The sequence below is a fragment of the Rhinolophus hipposideros genome (assembly GCF_964194185.1).
Source record: "Rhinolophus hipposideros genome assembly, chromosome: 12".
Classification (NCBI taxonomy): Eukaryota; Metazoa; Chordata; class Mammalia; order Chiroptera; family Rhinolophidae; genus Rhinolophus; species Rhinolophus hipposideros.
Genome location: NC_138058.1, coordinates 8520755 through 8546948, shown reverse-complemented (window position 1 = coordinate 8546948; position 26194 = coordinate 8520755). Strand labels below are relative to the sequence as shown.

Below are 26194 nucleotides of genomic sequence, written 5' to 3'. Positions count from 1 at the left end.
TACCAGGGGAGTACCGGGTTGGAAGGGTGGGGTGTCAGATGTTCATTTTACATTTTTGGACATGCATATTCGCCTGTTAGACACCCAGCTGACATGTTGGATAGGTGATTGTGTAGATGGGTCTAGAACTTATGGGAGAAGGCAGAGTGGGAGATACAAATTTGAGACGCATCAGTATATGGATGGTTTTCAAAGCATAAATCTGGAAGAAACTCTTTAGGGAGTAAGTATAGGAAGAGTATAAAAAAGAAGACATACCAATGTTTGGAAGTCAAGACAATGTTGAGGCACCAGCCTTGGAGACTGAAAACAGTGACTAGTAAAGTGGGAGAAAAATCAGGGGGAATTGTCCAGAAGTCAAGTGGCAAAAGTGTTCAGGAAGGAGAAGGATCTTGTAACTGTGACAAATGCAGCTGCCGGGTCAGGTGAGGTGGGCAATAGAGAATGGACAGTGGGCTGCAGTGACTCGGCAATGAGGGTAATGAGTGGCCATCTTCACAAGATCACTTAAGATCAGATGGTGAGGAGGAAACCCCACTGAATGGATCTCAGGGAGAAGGGTAGGAGAGAAGCTGGACACAGGAGATGATACAGGCCACTCAGCTGAGGTCTGGTAGAGGAAAGGGGTAATAACCAGAGGGGAATCTGTGCCAAAGGAGGGCTTTTGTTTCTGTTTTTTCAAAGATGGGCGCCATAGCAGCCGCGTGCCTGGATACTGGTGGTACAGTAGGGAGAGAACATCGATGACACAGTAAAAGGAAAGGCGTGGTTTTGGGGAAGAGTGTAGATATATGACAATGTGATGAGTCCTGAAAGAAAGATAAACAGAGGGCTGTGGGACTGAAGTGAAAAGCATGAGAACCTACATGACATTTTTATTGTTCTTGTTCCACTTATTCTATTCTAAAATAAACACTGTATGTACAACTGGGCTTGTGATCTCTATGATCAACTTTGTAATGTGAGAAAGGCCTGATGTAGGATAGCATAGCAACAACAGTGATAGTTTGTAATACAATCGTTTCTTCAAGTTTTTCTGGAAGTTGGCTGCTAAATCAGCAAAGAAATATACGGCAGTTCCTCCCACCTCTTTTATTTTTTTTTTTTATTCATTCTAAGGGGAAAAAAATCAAGAAATCAATTTATTTCAAAAGAATAAACCAAAAGAATGCTCATTATTTAATGGACAGTACTTCTTTTTTCTTAGAGTACTGGGAGCAGAAGGGTGCAGGGCGGGCGGAAAGCAGAGATGGAACAAGGTAGAAAACAAACCTCGCCTGGCAGTCATGCTGCCCCTGCCTACTGTTAAATGAGTCCTTTCCATCAGATCTGGCTCTGAAGTGTCGTGTTTATTGTGCCAAAGCTGAATGAATGGGTGAAAATTTAACTTGGACTTTGCAAATATGTTTTGCAGTGGTTTGATGGAAAACCAAGGGGTATATCTTTAGTTTTTAACCTATATGGGTGGTAACAAGCTGTTTTCTAGGCCTTATCAGGTTGCTCCCCAGGTGACCTACCTTAGAAATTTTCCTATGTGGTAAATAAGGTGCCTTCTCAAAGGTATTTTTTTTTTTCCCTCTGTCTCTCCAACCAGAGACCCAGGCTCCTAGAATATAACATCCAGTGTAGGGAACTTAATATGACACACACAGATGCCATGTACTCTACTTCCAAAATAGACGGATTGAGGAAGGAAGGAAGGAAAGAAAGAAGGGAGGGAGAGGAAATAACGCAGAACGTATCAAATAATTCCTATTGAGCAAGACATGACAACTGCAAATAATTTAAGGAGAGAAGGGGTGTTTACTAAAGGAAACTGTTTAAACAAATACATATTTTGAAAGACAGTGTCAGTGAGCCATTGCGTGTAATCAATACTTTTTATTAATTATAAACTAATTATAAATTTATGTTGTAGTTTTAGAAACTTGAGTTGATCTGGGCACCAGGCCACACTTTCTTCCTGTAGTTGGTCAGTTTTGTTTTATTTGTGACAGTTTATTAATTTCTAGATTATCTGTCTAGTGGAAGGAATCACTGTAGGGATTGGGGCCCACCCTGTATTTTATCTTTATTTTTATGCCCTATATTTACAAATACTGGGAACTCGTTTATTGTTTACTAAATGAATAATGATTGAAAAAAAAGAATATGTTAAACAATAGTTCATGTCCTTAGAATACATTATATAGTTTTAAAAATTGTATTGATTTTGTTAATTTTTTTCCCTGGAGTTATTATTAAACTAGTGTCTTTATGATATCTGGAAATCAATGAAATCCATCTTTGTAAACTACATGTTCATACCTATTTATGTAAGTTACAAATTACAGAATATGTATTGATTGCAAAAATGTTATTACCTCCTATGTTATTTCAAAGTGGCAGACTTTGAACGTGACACAAATAGAACGCAAAATGTGCCTTATTCCAAATGTGGTCAAAATCAGTTCACACTTCAGAAAGTTAAAGTTAAGCTGAAAAATGCCCAAAGCTGGAGTGAGGGAATAAAACAAGTGGTCTCATTTAAAAAACTGTGTGTGTGTGTGTGTGTGTGTGTGTGTGTGTGTGTGTGTGTTTATTTATCACAGTTTATGTTCTCAAAAGCTTTCGTAAAGACTAAAAGAGGTGCAGAAAGATGAGATAGAAGTCAAATGTATGGCAAGGAACCTATCTCAACATAAGCACCCCCTCCCCCAAATCCAATACCCCTCCTATACAAATATTCTTCATGCCAAGTGGTGGCAAATATCTACCAAGCAAGAAAATTGGGGGTCTCTGTTGTCCCCACATTCTCATCCACTCCTCACCTGGCCTATTTTAGTGCTAGTATCACATAACTTTATATTAGTTGATAATTGATTTTGATATCTTTAAGTTCCCCGTTATTCTTCTTTTTCTAAATTTTTCTGGTTACATTTACTCCTCCAGACTAATTTAGAACCAACCTCCGAAACACTGTTAAAAATTCTTTGGAATGGCTATTGGAATTGTATTATTGCAAGTACATTGAGATAAAATTGTCATCATGATATTGTTAAGTAATCCCATCTAGGAACTATATGTGTCTTTTTAAAACTGAAATCTTTTTAATATCCTTTAATTAAGTTTTATAGTTCACTTTGCAAAGGTTTTGTGCATTTTTGTGATAGGACTATATACAGGTAACCCCCCCATATAACATGGCACTTCTACCATGTTTCCCTGAAAATAAGACTACCCGGAAAATAAGCCCCAATTAAGATTGTCAGCCAGATGGTCGCATTTAGTACGTTATGACGATGTGCCAGAAGAAGGTGACATGACTGTATTTGAATAAATGTAGATTGTTGTACATTAAAAAATAAGACATCCCCTGAAAATACGGCCTAATGCATCTTTTGGAGCAAAAATTAATATAAGACTCGGTCTTATTTCTGGAGAAACAAGGTTTAACGTGCTTTCCCTCCAACACAGTTCGAGAATTGGGGAAAACCCTCCTACAACATGGCATCCTAGAACATGGTTTCCCTCTAACATGGTTTGAGAATTAGAGAAATCCCCGAACAACACGGAGCGTGATAAGAGCTTTAAAGAGCAAAAAATACCTCATTTGAAATTATGGAAATCCCCGAACAACACGGAACATAATAAAAGCTTAGTAGTGATGATGAAGAAAACATTATTTAATGCATATTAATATGTCATACTTTTGGTGAAAATTGCTTTAATAAAGATATTTCTCTTAATTATAAAAATATAATAGTATGTTTTTTAAATTTTTGGAACCTAACTCCCTTTTTTGTTCTTTGTTTTGTATAACACCGATTCGCATAACACAGCATTTTTTAGGAACCTAACAACCGTGTTATACAGGGGTTGCCTGTTATATATTATTTATATACATATGGAGATAGAGTATATAAGAGTACATATATTTGCTTAGTATCTATATGGTATACTACTACATATTTAATGTATTATCAATATACTGTTACATACTATTATGTATATATTCTCTCTACATATACAAATAGATGAAGATATAGATATAATTTTCCGTGCTATTTTCTAGGTGTGTATTCTGTTTCCTTTTTAAATTAATATATGGGATGGATTTGTGTATGTTGATTTTATGTCTAGTCACTTTATTGAACTTTCTTGCTATTTTTAAATGAAAAAGGATTGTCTTAGATACTTTAAAACAAAAAAAAGTAGATCATTCGTGAACAACAAAAATCTTGTTACTTCATCTTCAGTATCTACACTTCCATCTCTTTGTCTCTGAGACCTGCAGAACTATGTTGAATAGCCCATCAGGAGTATCCTTGTGTTGTCCTAGTTCTAATGGAAATGCTTTTAATATTTCATCATGAAGTCAAATGTTCACTATAGATTTCTAGCAAATAATTTAATTTTTGATCATGTTAAGGACATTCTTTTTCTTCTTTGCTTGCCAAATATCCTATGATTCTCTCCATTTCCCAGGGTCATGGTGAGCATGTCCAAACCTACTCTGTGCCCTTTGTCACTGCTGATCCTTTGCTTGTGTTTGGTCTCTGCTACAATATATTTCCAACACCTTTTAAGACACCTCTCCAGTGTTCCCTCTCTACCAAACCCCTTTCTTGACCCACTTTCTGTGTGTATGTCTCTCTTATTCTTCCTTTGCCTACTTTGTACCTGTTATTGGTATATCCTTCTCCCCATTAGACCACAAAGTCCTAGAGCTGAGGTCTGTAACTATTCATTTTTGGGTCTCAAATGTCCAAGCTGCTGACATGTATGCAGTAGATAATTGATTAAGCTGTTTTAATAAATTAATGAATGTAAGAATCATTGAAAAGTTTTCTGTGGATAATACAAGTAGGCGATACCGTGGATTTGGATAATATTTTATTATTTTTTAGAATTTCTTTCTCTTTCTATTTCTTACAATTACGTTTTCAGTTTCTTGTGTTTTGTTTCTAGTAGCAGGTGTTGGGACTTGGCCCTCTGAAAACATGCCAGCTATTGAAGGGGAAGGAAAAGTTTCCAAAATGTTGCATGTACTGTGTTAAACATTTGGGGCAGAATGTTGTTTGTTGGTTGTCAAAGCGTAGGAGAATAAAAGTTATTCTTGAATTTTTAATTTTATTCTATAAGTAAATTCACTTTCTTTTTTTATGTGCAGGGAATAACCATTCGACCCCTGGTGGAGTTTCTTGATGTTAAGAGGTCCAATAAGAAACAGCAAGCTGTCAGTGAAGAAATCCATTGTCGGGTAGGTTTTAATATACTATAACAATTTAAATGATAAAAGAAAAAATGTTGGATTCAGTCAAACAGTTTTACATCATGGTCCTCATTTCCTGACGAATAGGGAAATGGCAGAGGGAAAAAGGGAGAGAGGCTGAGAAAGACGTGAGTTGGGGGTGTAGAATGAATGTAGCCCCATGGTGGCTTCTTCAAGTAAGCCTGCTGATCTTCTTAGGAATACAGGACAAGGAATCCCCTTCTATTACTTCCTTCAACCTGAAAATGTTTCTACTGGAAAATTATTGCCTTATTTCATATTTTCAAAAATTATGAATAAACTTATGATGAGAAAAATAATCAAAGATTCGCTTAATATGCATGTGACAAACATCTCATCAATTTGTTGACAGTTAATTATTGTTTTATTGCTTTTAGTGAAAAAAACAAAAACGAAAAGCAAAACTGTCAGGGTCTTTGAAATTCAGGCATGATATAAATAAAGTGGAAATTACTGATCTCAGGTAAAACTGAATCAATGAGCCTGCCTTTTTTGTTTTAGTTTTTTGATCACGTGAAGACTGGGATTGAAGATGTTTGTGGACATTGGGGTCACAACTTTTGGAGAGACAAGTAAGAAAGTCTGATGTCATTACATTATGCAGTGGCTCTGGATCACTCTGGAAGCTTGACTTATTGACTTACCTTGTTTTTCAAAGTTGTACATGTTTCCTATACTGTGCCACAGTGTGTCCTTTCAGATAAAATTCAGCTATAACAGAGACTTGGAACAATAGTGGCTTTAACACGAGAGAAGCTTATTTCTCTCTTATGTAAATAGCCAGAGGTAGGCAATGTAGGTTTAATAGACAAGTCCTGCTGCACAGGCTCCTCATGGTCTCAGGACCCTTCTGTCTAATTGATTCCACCAACAACTTCCATTTCTAAAGTTGCCTCTTAGATCAAAATGGCTGGCCCAACATTAACCATCTAATGCACCATCCAGACTGCATGTAGGAAGAAAGATAACGAAGACACAAAAAAAGTGTGTACCAGCTTCCTCCTAACAAAGTTATCAGAAGTTTCCACACAATTCTTCCAGTTATATCACATGGCCTGACCTTATATGACCAGAACTCAGTCATACGGACATTTGTCACTGCAAGAGAAACTGAGGAATGCAATCTATTTGGTTAAAAACTGGGGTTTCCCTTATTGTCTGTTCTCCCACATGTATTGAAGGTCTTCAGAGAACCTGAGGATATAAAGAGACTAACAGAAAAGAAATATTTTTAAAGTTAGCTATCTGAAAGATCATGTGCACTTACATAAATGTATATTTGTCTACCTGTCTATCTATCTATGTATCTATCATCTTTCTGTCTATCTATCTACCTATCGATTTTTTTAACTTTAAAGGCTCTGTGGTAGAGAAATAAGATTCATTGTCTCTTGTCAAGGATTTTGTAGTTGAAGTAGAAAAGGTAGACTAGCCAGGCAGAATCACTGGTTAGGAAAGACTTTTGAAGGAGGTGGCATTTCTGTTGGTCACTGAGGACAGGTGGACAGGTTCTAAGTTAAATTTGGTGGATGCCTCTGGCTTTCCTGCCTTGTCTTTCCTAACTTGCTAACAGATTGCACCCCCCCAATGCTAATTAACATGAAGTTGACCAACTTACCAATATATGTAATTTAACATAAGGGAATTGTTAAATGCTTACTGTTTGCTCACATGTTCTAACATGATACTAGACTAAATGAGAAGTATAAGCTATAGACTCAGGCCTTTAAAATTTTGCAGTACAGTAAAGACAACAAAACAGTCACACAGCATATAGATGTGTGTGTGTGTGTGTGTGTGTGTGTGTGTGTGTGATATCATTAAGTAATAAAATGAATTATGGAGACTTTAAGTGCAACCTTTACAAGCCTGACCACACCATTTGCCAATGTAAAAAGGCCCCAGGGATCTAGCCTTATTTCATCTCTAAAGGAAAACCATTTTATTTGTTCAGAAGAGAGTGCCTAATTAGCCACATGGGGGCGCAGAGTAATACAACAAAGCAAACTAAAATCATTGTAAAACTATGAAAACAGTGGCCGTTTATACTGGGCACTAGTCACGGTTTTGGAGGCACGAGGTAGAGCAGAGATCCCTAACCGTCAGCCATGTGACTTTCTATGCTGCCCTGCTTTACATCCCTGGTACCTTCTAAGAACCATCCCAGTGTGTGCCTACCCAGTGATATGGACTTCTCTGCCTGTCGTCTGTCACCATAATTTCCATAGCCATGCCTATTACCCACCTACCTTCTCCCTTTCAACCCAACCACTTTTCTTCTTTCTCTAGCATCCTGTCAGTCCTTGCTTGAAGTGACAAGTGACAGTAGTACCCCAGAACACTTTGTTTTCAAAACGGAAGATCAGGCTAAAGATTTATACCACTCTTCTGCCTCCCAAACAGGGGGGACATATAAATGTGAGTAGGTATGCGAATCAGACCAGCAGTCCCTGGGGCAGTGTTAGGAGAAGGAAGAGATGGACCCTTTGATCATGTATGTTTTCTCTAGAACTTGGGTGAAGTCAGAGAAAGTCAGGCCATACATCCTATTTTTCAGGGAAAGGCACTTTTTTTCTGGGGTACATAAGTCTGCTACAGGCAGACATCTGCAAGCTGCCAGGCTAATTGGACTATAAATACTAAGGATGGCAGAGACAACTTTAATTCCTGCCTGAAAGGTAACAGTTACATGTCTAACATTTTTCTCTGCAGTAATCATGCTTCATTTAATAATGTCATGAACCCCTATGCATTTCCATGCATGGTGTTTTCCAGGTAAATTTCAAATAATTTTCTGGATCATCAGGTGTACTGTATACTGCAGGTAGAGTGGGGAAGTGGGTTCGGAGGGATTTGGTGCTGACACAGGCCACTTTTAACATGAGTTCCACTCACATCCTGTCTGGTACATATATAATTGTTGATTTACTAGAGATGACATAAAAAGCAATGATAGTTTTAGGTATGTTGGATATCTTTCCCTTTCCTCTGGAATCCTTAGGCTGTGGATTTCTCGTCATCCTGCTAAACAATTTTTGAGGCATTCGCTCCTTTGAGAATGAAATGAGAGGGTAATACATAGCGAAGCTTCTCAAACTAGGCAAGAGGAACCAAATGGAGAAAGAAACCACCTGTGTGTAGCTTGGCAGAGAAATAAAAGGAATGGAAACAAAGCAAAGAAAGAAAATGCACAGTTCCTATGCTAAATAGGTCAGATATCATTGTCTTCAGTGTTTATTCTTCCTTTTGTTTATCTTTAGTGAATAGCTAAAACAATAATCATAAAAGTTTAACATGATGTGTTGCTGCCAGGAATCCTGCTCTAGGGCTTAATGTGAAATTCAAAATAAACTTAGAAAGAAGTAGGCCCAGTGTTTAGAGTAGCTATGGCTCTCTTTAATTATTCATAGCCCTCCAGTATTTAGAACAAAGTATTTAGAACAAAGGACTAGCACCGAGAATGGGGGTTAAAGTTGTTCCCTGTCAAAGCACAGGTGTGCCTGTAACCCTCCTTGGGCTTATGGTGATCACTGTAATAAATCCCTTTCTTTCTCAACCAATATTTATTACGTGCTGTTTCACTTACAAGTTGGCATAATAATGTTCCATAACAAACCACCCCCAAAACAAGTCACTTATTATTAAAGCGCCTGAGTTTAGAGGCTGAGAGTCACCTGTTCTGGGCTGATCTTGCTCCTACTTCAATGGATGGCTGGTTGTCAGCTGATCCCGGCTGGCCTTCTCTGTGACTGGGGTGACTTACCTCTGCTTCAGGTGGCATTGACCTTTGTCCTGGGACTAAGGAGTCACTGCGTGCATATCCTTCTCGTGGTAATTATGGAAGCACAGGAGGCAAGATTTAATGAACAGGCCCATTTTAAGCCTCTGCTTCCATCATCATGTCTGCTAATAGCCCATTGGCCAAAGCAAGTAGCATTATTGAGCCCAGAGTCAGGAATCAGGACAGGGCAGGCTATCGAGGCCATGGAGGAAGGAAGGTGTCAAGTGATATGGCAGAGGATGCGGATACGGGGAAGAGTTGGGATCAAGTGATTCATTCTTCCATACAGGCTTACAGTGTGCCAGGCACTGCTTATGCACTAGTGATACAGGGAAACAACAACAAATCTCTGCTCATAGATATCATTCTAGTGTTAGGAAACAGAAACTAAGGTAAAAAATTAATAGCATATTAGAAAATGATAACTGCAATGGAGAAAAATGTATCCTTGAAATAGAACAGGAAGTGTGCTGGGGGTGGCATGAAATTCTAATAGGATGGATAGGAAAGGCTCTTTTGGAAAAGTGACGATTGAGGAAAGACTTAGGGAGGTCTGAGAATGAGCCCTGCAGGTATATTGGAGGAGTGTACCTAGTAGAAGGAATAGTAAGTACCAAGGCCCACAGATGGGGGCACCGCTGGTAAGTTTCCAGGACAGGCAGGACACCAGTGAGGCTGGACCTGAGTAAGAGGAACACAGTACTAAGAGGCACAGCTCCAAATTATGTAGGGACTCCAGGTCATTGCATGTTTACTCAAGTGACATGCAAGGAGTCATATTGTTCAACTTACATTTTAACAGGATCACACTGGCTTCTATGGATAGGCTGTAGGAATGCAATGGTGGAAGCATGGAGACCAATTAGGTGCTCATTGCAAGAATCTGTTGAGAAATTATGTCTAGGACCAGGGTGGTGCCAATGGAAGTGGTAAGAAATGATTGGATTCTGTATCTTTTTTGATGGTGGAAACAACAGGAATAGCTGATCAAATGGATAGGGTATACTAGTTTGCTAGAGCTTCTATAACGAGTGCCACAGGTTTGGTGGCTTAAGCAACAGGAATTTAGTTTCTCAGTTCTGAAGTTTAGAAATCCAAAATCAAATTGTCGGTAGATGTTCCTTCTGAGGGCTGTGAGGAAAGGATCTGTTAGAGGCCTCTCTCCTTGGCTTGTAGATGGCCTTCTTCTTCCTGTCTTCATGTCATCTTTCCTCTGTATATGTTGGTCCCAATTTCCTTCTTTTTATACAGGTATATTGGATCCAGGCCCACCTGAGTGACTTCATTTTCACTTAATTACCCATGTAAAGCCCCTATCTCCAAATATGGTTACATTCTGAGGTACTGGGGTTGTGACTTCAACATGTGAATTTTTAGACAGATATTGAATTCAGGCCATAACATGGAAGATGAGAGAAGGAGAAGAATCAAAGATGACATCAGGGTTTTTGTCCAGTTGGGGTTGTCATTAACTGAATAGGGGAGTATTGTAAGAGAAGATCAGTTCAATTTGAACATGTTAAGTTTGGGATGTCTACGAGGTATGCAACTGGAGATGTTGAGTAGGCAGTTGAATATTTATTTCTGGTGTTTGAGAGAAGTTGGAGCTGGAGATACTGACAGGAGTCACTGGCATAGAGATTTAATTAAAATCCATGAGACTGGGCACAATCGCCTTGAGTGGAGGTAGAGAATAGGACCAAGGGTCACTCCTACATGAAGAGGCCAGAAAGTAGAAAAATAACCAACAAAAAGAGGCTGAGAAAGAGGTAGGCAGGCACCATAAGGAGGTGTCTTGGAAGAAAATGTTTTAAGCAGGAGAGGTCCGAAAAGGTGAGGACTAATAATTGGCCATTGGATTTATATGGTGGTGGGTCACTGATGGCCTCAATCTTAGTAGTTTGAACAGAATATTGGAGGCAAAAGCCTGATTTGTGAATGTTCAAGAGAGAATTAGAGGAGATAGAGAGTATTAACACTTTTAAGTAATTTGATGAAAGGGAAAGCAGAAAAATAGGAAATGTAGAAATAGATGTAATTTAATCTATAATTAGTGAATATTAGATATAAAGAGGGTGCCAAAAATGTATACACATTTTAAGAAAGGAAAAACTGCATTAAAATTGTAATACTCAATATATACCGATAACAAAAGATGAATTCAAGTCGTGTATACCTTTTGTTGGCAACCCCAGGATATATGACATGGCTGTATATAAAAATGTATCCATATATGGAATATATATATGTAATATATATATGTAATATATATATATGTAATATATACACACGTGTATATATACACACATACATACACACATACATAAATACATACATGTATATACACACATATATACACATATTTTACGTACATATGTATTCAGGTATGCACATATAAAAATATATATAATGAATAGACTAGCTAAATAGTGGGACCACATTATTTCCCTAGGAGCAGTGGAAATGATTTTATTGCTGAAAACAGATTTTTCTCTTAGTGTGGTATTAATTAATTGAAGCTTTTATTGTCTTTATTTCCAGGTTTAAGAAGTTTGATGACAAGTACCTAAGGAAGCTTTTGATTCGAGAAAACCAACCCAAGTCAAGCATTGTATCCTTATATAAAAAGCTTGAAATAAAACATGCCATTGAGATGGCAGAGACTGGGATGATAAGTACTGTCCCTTCTTTTGCATCTCTAAAGTAAGTACTATTTTGCAAATAAAAGTTAGTTTTGCTAATATGTCTTTATAGTTTTCTGAAATCAGTAATAACAACAAATTCGACCTATGTCCTAGAGAGATACCTTATAACCTCACAGCAGAATGAGATTCTGGCTAAACTGTGAAGCCTAGAAATGTGTACCTTATGCTAGGTCATGTCATGTCATATCATGTCATGCCGCATCACACCATGTTATTTTAGAATCGACTAGTCAGAAAACACTTGGTCATGTTTAGGATGATTATGCCTTTGTTATATTTGCTTTGGGTCATTCAGTGCTTTTCAAAAGTAAAGTCTCTTATGCAGGCATTTCGATGTGTTATATTTGCTACCATGGTTCCCTGAAAATAAGACCTCACTGGACCATCAGCTCTAATGCGTCTTTTGGAGCAAAAATTAATATATGACCCAGTATTATATTTATTATATTATATTATATTATATATTACATTACATTACACCCAGTGTTATATTAATTATATTACATTAATTATATCATATCATGTTATTTTATATTATAAAGTTATCTTATTTTACTATAAGACCAGGTGTTATATTAATTTTTGCTCCAAAAGATGCATTAGAGCTGATTGTTCGGCTATGTCTTATTTTCGGGAAACACGGTATTATATATATACATGTAGTTATTTAGCTTTTTCCTCATAGATTACTCATACTCGTAGTTTAAAGCTTGGAAAGAACATTAATGATAATCTAGTGCACTGGTTCTCAACCCAGGCTGCACATTAGAAACAGCTTGGGAGTTTTTAAATAATACAGATATCAAGACCAAATAAAGTCAGAATCTCTGGTATTGAGAAACAGGTATAGATATCTTTATAAATTCTTCACATGTTTTTAATAAGCAGCCAGGATTGACATCCACTGACCTAGTCTGTCTGCTCAATTTTAAACATGAGGAAATGAATACTCAGATTTGGAAGTGATTTGCCCAAAATCTTATAGCAAATCTTTAGTAGAACAGTAAATACTCAGTTAGCAAATTAGGTTATGTCATCATGTAATCATCATTCCTTTTCTATTACGAAAATGACAGAAATTACAGGTTCCACTGGTTTGTTCTTTCACTTTGAGCTTCAAGCTCATTTAAACTAAATGTCACCTAATTAAAATGCTATCTATGGGAGAGTTGAAATGACAGAGGAAGCTCCAAATCACACCCAACCATATAAACTATGACTTTTACTAGGACTCTAAGTCCCCTATAAAAATTATGGGAGTTTACACAATAAAAAAAATAGTGATCAGAATGGTTTGGAGTAAAGGCATTATTATTGCATTATAAACAGTAGTGGATTGAACAGAATGGCTGATTTATACTCTGCAAATAACTCTTTGTGTGACCTTACACTGGTTCATTTATTTCCCTGAGGTTAAGTTTTTCCAAGTAGAAGATGGAGCTAGACTTGATCCTTAAGTTTCCTTCTAGGTGTATAATTTCATTATCTTCCTCATGCACTATTCCATTTGCAGTTGAAGCAAGGGATAATTCAATTATCCAGCTTCCCAACAGGAGAGCCATTGTCTTTGTGATCAAAGAAGAAAGAAATGTCAGTTTTACTCTCTGTTCACAGTTCATTTTTGAAGCTGCTAATAAGCAGAGTAAAGGCAAACGTTTAGGGTTAGGGAACTAGTTTACAAAATTAATGGCTAGCCACATAACTAGATAAATGAATGCTATATTGACCATTCTATCTCTCCTGAAATGTGTTCTCTGGGAAAAATACAAGCAAAAGGGGAGATAGATAATAAGGAGTTGTATTTCTGGCAATAATGAGCTGAGTGTTACAGACCAAACCGTCTTCTGAGAACAACTAGAAAAATAGTACAAAATATATTTTAAAAATTTGCATGAAATCTGGAGTATGCATGAGGTGAGGACTATTTTTAGCTAAGAGTCAATAGAATAAGGAAGTCCAAGAGATGAACTAGCATTTGGTGCTGTTTTCTCCCTGGATTACAGAGAAGGTGTCTGACAGTCTAAAAGACCTAAATAGAGGTTTTGGCAGACTGATTGGTCTTAGAGAATAAAATTGGAATTCAGGACTTATCAAGAAGGAAGAGCTCTTATACTCAAACATAGGTTGTTACCTCAAAATTCTACAGCTTAGCCCTCAAAGAATGGAAGTCCAATCTAGAATGATCTTAATCCACAATTGTTTAAGTCATATGAGATTGATATTACCCCTATCCAAGCTGCTTGAGAGAAGTAAACTTAAACCTTCTATGGAGGAAAAGAGCCTTAAACTACCACTATGATTTCTCATATATAATGTCTAGCAACCAATCGAAATAAAATGAGTAGACAAGGAAATGTGACTGAAAACATTGAGGACAAGATAAACAATAGCAGAGTAACAACAGGTGCAAAGGGGATTCAGATAATTGAGTTATCAGAGATTTTAAAATAAAAATAATATGTTTAGGGCAAGAAAATGTCATTGCCATTTTTGGCATTGTCATGGAGACTATTAAATAAAAAATATCTTAGTAGAATATTTGACCTAAAAATAAAGTAACTAAATATAGACTCTCATTTGATAGGTGTAAAGGTAGATTAGATACAGCTGAAGAGAGAATTGATTACTTGGAATATAGGACAGAACAAAATAACCAGAATGAAGCACAAAATGAAAAAAAAGGGATGAAAAATATTGAAAAGAAAGTAAGAAACATATAGGATATGGTGAAAACTTCCAGACGGAGATAAGAAATTTGTAGAAGCACTGTTTTATGACAAAATGACTGTTAATTTCCCCAAACAGATAAAAGACATGAACTTTGACAAACCTCAAGCAGATTAGATAAAAAGAAAACCAAAAGTAGATACACGGTAGCAAAAAGTGCTAAAAATCAAAAACACAAAAAGAAAATTTTAAGTATACTCTAAGGAAAAAAAGAGACCTATTTTCTTCAAAAGAAAAAAGAAAACTATCCTGACAGCTGTTTTTCAACGAAAAGCAGTGGAAACCATTGCTATCTTCAAAATTCTTAAAGAAAGTAACTGATTAACCTAGAGTTGCATTTCCTGCTAAACTACCCTTCAAAAATCTAGAATAAAAACATTTTCAGACAAAAACCATCACACTAAAGTGAATGATAGAGGGTTGCAGACAGAAGGGAGAGTCTCATGGAGAAGCTTTCAGATGAAGAAAGGGATTAAAACAATGAAAATAGTAAATATTTGTAAAATTTAAATGAGTATTATGTGCATAAAATAATAATGTCTGCGGGGTTTGAAATGTATACTAAATTAAAGCTAGCAACAATAATAGGTTATAAATTGAGAGGGAGGTGAATGGTGTTATTGTATTCTAAGGTCCTTGCATTGTCCAGAAAGTGGTAAAAATGAATGTATTTTGGACTTTAATAAGTCAATGATTTATGTTGTAATCCCAGGTAACCACTAAAAAAAAAATATATTAAAAGAATGTAGCAAGCCACCAGAGAAAGGAAATGAAATAACAAAATAAAATAAATTGTAAAAGGGCAACAAAGTAGAAAAGTCAATCATAAAACATATGGGACAAATAGAATGCAAACAGTAAGGTAATAGTCTTAAATCCAAAGGTAAGTACATTAAATATAAACTTACTCCATTTAAAAGGGGGACCTGATCAGAATTCAGAATGGATAAAAATGTACAACTCATGTTGTATATTGTTGTAAAAGACACTTCTTATATGTAAGGGTATAGAAAGATTACAAAGAAAAGGTTGAAAAAAATATACTGTTAAAGCACTAAACAAAAGAAAGTTTGTGTAATTATATGATAGCCATAAAATGTAAGCATTATGGGGGAAAAATTACTAGAGATAAAGAAGTACATTTTATAATGATCAAAATTCAATTCTATAAGAAGACAAAACAAGTCTAAATTAGCATACAAATAATAACATAGCCTCAAAATAATAAACCAAAACTCGACAGTAACACAAGTAGAAAGTCACAAATTCATAATCAGAGTGGATATTTTAAGGCTCCACGAGGGAGGTAGTTGTGCATTTTGCACTAGAGTTATGCAAACATATGTTGGTTAGAAACTTGGTGGGGAGTGCTCGCTTCGGCAGCACATGTACTAAAACTTGGAGGGAAACTGTTCCTGAAAACTCTGGGTGGTGAACACACAATGGGATTTATAGATGATGCAATACAGAATTGTACACCTGAAATCTATGTAATCTTACTAACAATTGTCACCCCAGTGAATTTTTAAAAAAAGAAAATAAATTAAAAAAAAAAAAAGAAAATCAGGCATCAAAAAGATTGTTGTTTATGGATCTTATTTGTTCATTCTGACTTTAAAATTCTGTGAATTAACTTTGCTGATCAAAAGACCTAACTGGAAAGCTGGACAGCTACCTAAACAACAATGCGTTTATAAAGATGCTTCTTTAAAAAATCATCTGAGCAACTGAAGTTGAGGCAAAAATGAATCATCTAAATAAGAGAAGTCTGTCCTGATGAAGCCTTGAATTTCTGTGTTCCTTCCTCTGTGGGTCTCCATTACCCTTTGCACATAGGTTTTTGTACCCCAGTAATTACTGTGATGGTTGGTTTACAGTAACAGTAAGTTTGCATTTAAAAATAATATAAGAGAACTATGCTCTTTAATTTGTGTGCCCTTGGCTCATCTTCTATATGCTTTTATGTATATTAACCATCCCAGCTTTTATTTATTTTCTTATTTTCCTATTTATTTTATTGTATTATATATTTGTGAAGACCCCCTCAAAGCCTTTTCGAAGGAGTTAGACTAAAAATATGTAAATACAGTCAATTCTCATTGTTTGCAGCATTTACGTTCTATTACGTTGCGGTGAACACTGATTTGCAAATACTAACCATCGCTCCTGGAGAAATCCAGGGTGAGGTTCCTGGGAGCTTCTTGTCACAATGGGTTCATCAGCCTATCAGTACATGATCTTGTTTTATGTATGTTTCTGTGTAAAGACACCTTATTTAATATGTATTGTTGTTTCATTAATATTGGCTTTGTGGCCAACGGCACCATAACTCATGCCTGAATAATGCTTCTCTGACACAGATTTTCTCTGGAAGGCCCCTCACATCTTATTACACATAGGAACTCCATATAGCACTTCAGCACTGTGCTCAGGAGCCATTTAAAACAGCACCATCACCAACAAGAAGCACCCAAAAAATGAGGAAAATGTGTCATTAAATAGACCATGAGAAGGACATTTTTGGACAGTACGAGAGCTGCAACAAGAAGGCAAAGCATTGCCATGGTCAACCGCCTTCGGGAATCTCCATGTTGATCGACTCAAATTTCCCCCCACTTCGCATATATCTGTGAATAACTGACAAAGTGCTATGAGTACTGATCACGTGTTTATAAATACATTTTAGCAAGTCAGTGAATTTGCAAATATGAAATCCCTGGTTAATAAGGATTGACTGTATATACATACATATTACATAAGTGGTGTCTTTGCAGATATTTCTAATGGAGTATTTAAAAGCCCAGGTCACAAGAGCAAAAATATATCTAATTACATTTCTGTTGGGAAAAAAGACCGTCCCATATTACTTTATTTATGGAGTATTAGAAATAATGGAGTGATAACATTGTAAGGTACTATAGTTTATCTTTCTTAAAAAAATAATTACATCAACAGACTCTGAAAACATGTGCATGATTGAACTTGTCCTGAATGATTTAGATACTGAAATAAAAGTTTCAGAATTTTGAGTTATTTAAAAATATTGAATTATTCCTAAATATTATTCTTTAAACTAAGGTTCTTCTTCTTACTTAATGGTATTGTACCTGTAAAAAAGAAAATTGATGATTTTAATATTTTTTGAATACTAAAACCTTATTATTTTAAACTTTCACAGTGACTGTCGTGAAGAAAAAATAAGGAAGCTCACGCCTGGTGAAATGGATGAAATTCGAGAAATATTATCAAGAAATCTCTATCAGATTCGTCAGCGAGTAAGGATAATTTATTTAGCTAAATATTGACTTGCTTTTGACTAAAAATAAGCCTTCTGATTTTGTGCTACCAATTAGAGTGGATATCGCCCCGCTGTTACACCAACCTCTGAGGTCCCACACCAGGCATCTTGTCTTCTCTCAGACCTGTTTTACAGTGTGCTGTCTTGTTAGGGTACCACTCTCCTCCGGGCACCAGGGTGAAGGCCTGCAGGCCCCTGGGAGTTCTGCTACTATGGGTTTGGAGATTAGACACACACACACACACACACACACACACACACACACACACACACACGCAAACACACATTAACTAGTTGTGAAGAAAATAATTGATTGCCCTCTATTTTTTAATGGATACTTTTATGTTTTAAGACTTAAAGAAATATATTTAATCATGCTATTCATAAAATGCTATAGTTTCTTTCTTGACTGTATCATCTGAGTCACTTCTTCCACTGCATTTCCATTGTTAACACAATAATTTGCTAATCATATAGCTAACAGTGAATGCACACAATTTGCCAAGCCCCATTTCAGCGTATCGCATGTATTAGCTCATGTAATCCTCTAATAAGTGAGTGTTACCGTGGACTCCATTTTACTGATGACGAAAATGAAGCACAGGGAGGTGAAGTGGCGCACAGGCCACACTGCTTGTCAGGAATCCCCTCACTCGTGTCAGGGTCATCTCTGTAGCTTCTTAGCTGGTCTCCCCAAAGGCTGTCCCCTACATTCCTGTTGCTCCACCCTTTTCCCTAAAACACCTTTTGATAGCAGTGTTCTCCTATTTAAAATGAAACACAACAGTCATGGCTTCCAGGCTCAATGGTTCTTTGCAAATTTGGGGTCTCTATATCCAAGTTCTGCTTTATCCAGCCTCATTGACACGCCCCCCTCACCCACCCACCCCACGCCCTCACGGAGTACAGGTTTCTGTCTTCATTCCTTGGCCTGGCATGCTCTCTTTCCTGTCTCCACGGCTGCTTCCTGTCAGCTTAGTTGACCCTTTCATTTTTAAGGTTCCCCAACTTTCTGTATTATTCCCAACCCCGTCTTTAAGTGGGATAACACTTAGAGCTCGTGCTGTACCACGTACATTTAGCACTAAATTTCATGATTTTGTATTCTTTTGTTAGCCTTAGATGCTCAACTAGATAGTAAGTTTCTCAAAACAGGAATTGAGCCCTGTCCTTTATTACTTTTGCATCTCTCTACTAGGCCTAATAGAGTCTGGGCACAGCAATAGTCTCAAGAAGTACACATTAATTCTGTCAGAAAATGAACTTAATTATGAATGACAATTTGTCTTAGGAAACAAATTTATATATAGCTTATAAAACTAAAACTGTATGCCATGTACAGCCCTCATTGAGGCATTTTACTGCTTCAAATACGAGGTCATGATCATTGCTGGTGGTAGGTAGCAGCAGCTCTCTCAATTTGACAACCCAGTTGAGAAGAAATGTTCCTAAGTCAAAACCAAAAGCACATGGCACCACCAAGTGGCTCAAAGTGATGTGTTTTTATACCATTAATTCCTGTCCAATAGAGAATGTATGAAGATGACTTGTATGGTTTTCCCCCAGCCGCTAATGATGGAAAATACATACAAGATACTTCAAGGTAGATGAAAGCACTTGATGAATTCCATCATTTTTCTCATTTAAAAAAATCACACTTTCCAATGGGGGGAAAAACTTATCCACTAGCTTTTATTAGAAAAGGAATACATTCCAAATTTTAAAGAATGTTAACTTTCATACTTTTTTCCCTTGCCCATTAGTTGTTAAATACCTAGCTGAGTTGCAAAGCCAAAGGAACGTAGTCAAGTTTTGGAATTTCTGGGGCAGTGGTCACTTTTTTTTTTTTTTTTACTTTCTTTTTTTCTGTTTTTTCTTTTTGGTAAAATGTCGCTTATGTTTTCATTCCAGACTTTGTCATACAACAGACACAATCTGACGGCTGACACAAGTGAGAGACAAGCCAAGGAGATTCTGATCCGCCGAAGGCACAGTTTGCGGGAAAGCATTAGGAAAGACAACAGCTTGAATCGGGAGCGCAGGGTAACTGGCTTTTGTGCCTCTGGGATGCACAAGGCTTCCAAGAGGGGAACCAGCAGCCGTCCCGGAAGCGCTGCTGAAGGTTGATTCTTAGGAATACTGGGTTGGAGTTAATTACAGCCTTTCACGTGTCTCTGGAACAACTGTTATGTTCCAGACACTGCTCTAGGCACTTGGAATACATTGGTGATCAAAAGAGAAAGATCTATGCTTGTAGAATTCAAATTCTAGTGGGGGAGAAGGAAGTCATCAATAGATAGACTAAGCAAATTATCTGTTAGAAAGAAGGCAGTAAGTGCTATGGAAAAAAATTAAAATAGCCCAGGAAGGAAGTTGGCAGTATCAAGAAGGGTCAGGCAAGTTACAATTTGAAACAGAATGACTGGGCCAGGCTTTGTTTGCAAAGCAATATTTGAGCTTTCCAGGGAGAGGCTGTAAGTCCGCTGTGTGTTGACTTCCAGAAGGCTGGGGAGTGAGTGTTCACCGGGGAGTTTGTTCAGCATTTCATTTGGTCCATGTTGTCAATAGATTAGAAAAGCCATTTGCAAAAGATACTATCATTGCTTAATTTAACACAGCAGGCATGCATCTTATTTTTGAAAGTATTCTGTGTTTGGTTGTCAGAGATCGAAATTTTGTATATGAACAAGATTATCTTTTTTTAAAGTGTAAAATGTGGCAGCATCGATTGAAAGTTAAAGAAACTGGAGAATGTGGCATTGGAAATGTCAGCAAATTAGTTATAGTAATACATTTTGTTCTATCATTTTCAAGACTTATTAAAGTAAATAAATTAAATGCACTACATTTTTCATACGTCTTCTTCCCCATCCATATAGGTTCTAAGTTTTTCAGTAATACTGTTGTCATAAATAGGTGGTTCAGTAACTTTTCTTTAAGAAAACCCAATAGTTTTCAGACGTTGTTTCTAATAGTCCCACTTTATTTCCATTTTCCTCACTCCTGATTTCTATTATATTTTAGAAGAGGTTTAGTTATTTGAAATTAAATAATTATTGCTTGGAACTTTATTCCCCATCCCTACAGCCCCTCACAAAGTAATTTTGGAATTGAGAACTAAAATTTTAATTTTTAATAATGTCTGTCATAAAATTTTAAACTTCTAGTATATAACAAATGACATCTGCGTAGTCTAAGTCTGGTTTTCTGCTTCTTTACAGGCTTCCACTTCGACCTCCCGATACTTATCCTTACCAAAAAATACAAAGCTTCCAGAAAAGCTACAAAAGAAAAAGAATATTTCTAATGCAGGTAATGATACAGTTGGAGTAGAACTACTTGACGCTTATTTACTAATGTTTATAGAATAGAAAGATGTCCCTATTCTTCTTCATGAATCACAATGAGTTCAATAGTTTGCAAAGCTAAAATAACAATACAGTGACCTTTTATTCGCATTGCAGCCTTTTTGAATGGAGTTCGGTGCACATTATAAATAACTCAATCAGTGATTTTTCATAATGATTCTATTTGATATACCATTTCCCTGAAAATAAGACCTAACTGGACCATCAGTTGTAAGGCATCTTTTGGAGCAAAAATTAAAATAAGACCTGGTATTATATTATACTAAAATAAGAGAGGGTCTTATATTAATTTTTGCTCCAAAAGACGCATTAGAGCTGATCGTCCAGATAGGTCTTATTTTCGGGGAAACATGGTAACAAAAGCAAATATTGTCACCACATGGTCAGTGAAGAGGTACATAGAAAGTTGTAAATCTGCAAAGGTGTATTTAAATTTTTACAGTAATTCTAATGTATTTTCATAAACACAGCTGTATATTCTACTTCTGTATATAATTATTAAAACTTTGACATAAAGTCTAATAGCTCTTTATTTGATGATAATCTTTCTGTAAATTCCAAGCCATTTTCTGTGAAACCCCAGGAGAAATATGTTAGGATGTCGCGTTATTAAAATATGGCATGTAACAGTAATAATCCCCCCCCTTTTTGCTTGTTTATTTAATTAACCAAGAAGAGGAAAGTCTAATGATGGCTGGTGGTAATGGAGAGTGAGATGAAAAATGAGAAGGGAGAAAAAGGGAGCACTGGATATTTAGAACAGAGTGGGCCACGTTATCACCACACGTCCATCAAAAATGCTCTAAAATGCTCTAAATTTCTAAGAGTCTCAACTCCTGGGAGTTGTCCTGGGAGCGTCCTACGAGCTGTTCTAACCTCCATAGTCTAGGACCAGAATTTTGACAATGATCTATCTGATTCTAATCATGCCTCCTCCCTTTGCTTGGCAAATATACATTGATGTTTGGCCTTTTTATAAAATTATAAAGAAAATAAATAAGGCTGTATAAGAGATTCCAGACCAAGACAAGAATCTTCATAATAGCAGTTAATCCTTGGTGACTTCCTGTGTGACAGACCCTGAGCGGAGCCTCCTGGGGTGGCTCCTAAGGAGCAGGTGAGAGCACGACCACTGCTGCCTGGTAGTCCCAGTTTGAACCCCAGCTCCACCCCTTATCGATCCCGGTGGAACTTCTGTAAAATGGGGGATTGTGAGGATTAAGTAGGTTAATGTATCTAAAAGTGCTGAGGACAGTGTCTGGCACATAGTAAACTCTTCAAAATCAGTATGAGTAGACATTTGTGGAGCTGACTGCTCACGGAGATCATGCAAAATGCCCAGATCTCTCAGAGCCAGAGGGAGCCCTTGGACCTCCCACCCACCCTGGGGGCGCAGCAGTGGCCGACCCACTGAGGTATGGCTGAGTCACTTGTATCACCTTCTCCCTGGAATGCTTGCCCATGTTGTCCTTCTTTTGCTCTGTGGTAGGTGGCAATAGCAGCGACTCAGACACAGACGCTGGGACCACTGTCCTCAACTTAAAGCCCCGAGCTAGGCGCTTCCTGCCAGAACAGTTTTCAAAGAAAGCCCCCCAGCCCTACAAGATGGAATGGAAAAACGAGATGGACGTCGATTCTGGCCAAGGGCAGCCCTGCAGTCCCCCAGCTCCCCACAGCAAAGAGGGGGGCACCCAGACCCCAGGTGTGCTCCGGCAGCCCCTTCTCTCCAAAGGCCAGTTTGGCCTGGTGAGGGAAGACAATGTGACTGAAAGCAACAGACCCAAGCCGCCACCCCGGCTGGTCCGAAGGGCATCGGAACCTGGAAGCCAGAAAACCCGCTTTGGGAGTGAGAAGCCTTAATGGAAATGGCCAAAGCTGACCTGGGAGGAGAGGGGGGTAAATGACTCAGCACAGCTGTGGTTGTTACCCTGAATCCTGGCACAACAGTGGAATCCATTTAAAACCCTCTATGGCTCTAAATCCTTTCTTTGGGTGATAGAGTCACAGTCACGCCATTGATTAATGGGACGATTGCTTATCCCAAGAAGAGGAAAATCAAAGAAAAACAGTCCCAGTCCCATCGGATGTCTTTTATGACTTCAGTTTGCAGGCCTACAGAAAAGCAAAGAGTGCCTTTATTGAAGTTGAACGACGGAACTTGAAATTTTTAATACACCCTTGTTGGTGAAAATTTTAATATATACACATGTCTCAAAATTTATTTATGAAAAAACATGTATATCTGTAATCAGTTTTTAAGTAAATGGCACTAAAAATACTCAGAACATCTTCCCAAGGCATAAAGGGTAGTCCTAGAGGCTGGGGGGCCATCAGCTCAGAGTCAAGGCGTTTCCTGACTGTGAGCTGACGACCGCTTGGTAAAGGAAGAGCACAGTGTGGAGCAGACACCTGATGACTCAAAGCGGGAGACAACCGGAATCCCTAAAAAGATGAGATGGCCTGGCTCCCAGAGTGCCAGGTAGAGATCTTGCTACTCCTAAGGAATATTGAGAGTCAGCTGGTTTTTAATTTGTTCCTCATTTTGCCATTTGCTTGAGGTGACATATATTCCGTCTCCTCTTTGGGTTTGAATGGTGCAAAGAGGAAGGCTGTGTGGGTGACACCAGCTTTTGGTGTGTGACCAAGTTGGTGGCAGCTTTGCATGAAGTTCCAACGTGTGGGACTCATGTGGTGTGCGGGGAGACAGGGCAGCGCCTGCTGACAACTTGTTGGCAGATTTGTAGTGTGCAATCCTGGGAGGAGGATGCAGGAGAGTCAGGTTCACACTCATGTAGGACCACCTGCTCCAGGCATTTTTCTGTAGAACATTCTAGAACTTTGAATCCAGGTCAGAGGCTCTAAGCAGACAAGATTGAAAGATTATATGAACAGTATTCCAATGTTTAACAAATTGGTGAGAGTTCAGGTTTTGAATTTTATTCAGGAAGCACTTTCGAGAAAGTGGGAGTTCTGTTATTTTGCACTAGTCTGTAAGTTTGTTACCTTTACCCCTCAATAAAGTAGTAACTCCAATTCTTTATATAAAAATGGATTCTACTCACCTGAGTACTATTTAAAAGTACAGCAGAAAGACAAGCAGTGGAACATGATTAAAGATGGCTTGAATCTGTGTCTTAAACTGTAGATTTCACTGGCCTGTCACTTTTTTCTTTCTTTTTTTTTTCCCCCTCTGAAAAACTCCTCTTTAAAATTTGACTGGAACAAGATTCTAAAGTTCTGGGTTTAGGTATGAAGCCACCGCTGTAGTTCCATGGATTCACATTGGAGACATAGCAAAGGATCCAAGTGACCACAGTATTATGGGTGGAAAACATGGATAAATTCAACAAAAAAGATACAGTACTGAGAAATCCTTGGCTGTGGTTTTCTATCCTCTTCCTCTACCCTCACCGACATGGAGAAGTAAATCTTCTAGACTTTTTTGTCATGTTCTAAAGTCTTGGAATACTGCTAGATTGCTGGGCATGAGACAGACAGGAGTATAAACACAAGACACAAGCTCATAAAGAGCAGTTTCCTTCCGAAACGCTCAGTTGATCCGTGGAAAGCAGTGTAGACATAATTTGAAAACTACAAGCTTTAGGACTCTGTGCCAAAAATCTTTATTTTAAATGAAAATATTTATAAAACTATGTAATTCATCTGTTGAAAAGAAATGAAAACTTCTACGTTAGAATTTTATTATAGGAATATAATTCAAGAGATGTGATGTGTATTTTTGAGAATGCTAAGACTAAATTTTAAGAAGTGAGTTTATGAAATTTGAAAAGGAATATTGACATGGAAAGGAAACTTAAAAATAAATTTCTTGATTTTTCCTGGTGTTCTATATTAATAAATTTTATAAGGAGACTATGGAACTGAAGGAGAAAAAAATGAAAATTTTTACAATACTTCTCCTTAAGCAGGTAGACCAAATTCAGCTTTCACTTATTAGAAGTCAAATAAAGAATTTGGATGACATTGTGTGAATTTTGAAAAAGGGAACAGTTTATGTCATTTTATCTTTATTATCAGTGTAAATGTTTTCTTATTTGTTGAATGATAAAAGCAATGAAAAATAAATTTGACTTCATTTAGCTTTTTCTCTATAACTTCTTCTGTTTTATAAAATTATTAAATTGTACACACTATACAGGACAGAGTATGGAACTGAAACCCTTTAAATATGAAAACAGTCTAAATTTCAGTAATACAGCGAGATACCCAACCCTTGGTAACTGACTCCTAATTCAAACAACACTGGATCCAGACAAAGTTCCACCCTGACTATAAAATGTCGGTGGGTCTTTGGTGTTTGTTGTAACAAATTTGATTTGAACTGTATGTAAGTGACAAGTCAGGGCTTCTTTATATATAATTCTAAGGGCCGACTATTGGGAATAAGGGATGCCAGTTAGCAAACAACTAGAAATTGGCCTGTGAAGTCTGATGCTTTTAAAAATCTGTTTTGTATATATGACTCCAAATTACCTGGGATGAAATTCCCTTTGGCTTTTGCTAAGCTTTGTAGAGGGGTATACCATTCTACCTACCATGTTTCCCGAAAATAAGACCTAGCCGGACAATCAGCTCTAATGCATCTTTTGGAACAAAAATTAATATAAGACCCAGTCTTATTTTACTATAAGACCAGGTATAATATAATAATAATATAATATGTACTATAATAATATATAATAAATATAATACTGGGTCTTATATTAATTTTTGCTCCAAAAGATGCACTAGAGCTGATGGTCTGGCTAGGTCTTATTTTTTGGGAAAGACGGTAGGAGGGGGGGGTGTTTATTTAAATAAAAAGCATAAAGAAGCACAGTTATTTATTATGTCTCAGCATGTTTTACATTTGTTGCACTGAGTATGTTAAAATTGTCTTTTCATCAATCATGAGAGCTGTAATATTTTATTAGTTTCAAAGTTTACACTTGACTTTATTCCTTAAAGAGAGATAAGAGACTTCCTGTTGAAGCAGCTCTTCGCATGATCTGCTGAGGCCTGAACACTGTATATTCTCTT

At 37.2% G+C, this 26194-nt stretch overlaps 1 protein-coding gene across 1 annotated transcript in view; it reads left to right on the top strand.

Annotated features, from left to right (window-relative positions):
• Positions 1-25267, top strand: part of SLC9A2 (solute carrier family 9 member A2) — an 81225-nt gene extending 55958 nt beyond the window's left edge. Inside the window, exons 6-12 of the mRNA XM_081069710.1 lie at positions 5153-5242; positions 5777-5847; positions 11598-11759; positions 17667-17763; positions 19698-19829; positions 21008-21098; positions 22644-25267. Coding sequence (XP_080925836.1) covers positions 5153-5242; positions 5777-5847; positions 11598-11759; positions 17667-17763; positions 19698-19829; positions 21008-21098; positions 22644-23014 — 1014 coding nt within the window. The 3' untranslated portion in view covers positions 23015-25267. The remainder of the gene's footprint in view (positions 1-5152; positions 5243-5776; positions 5848-11597; positions 11760-17666; positions 17764-19697; positions 19830-21007; positions 21099-22643) is intronic.
• The last annotated feature ends 927 nt before the right edge of the window (positions 25268-26194 follow it).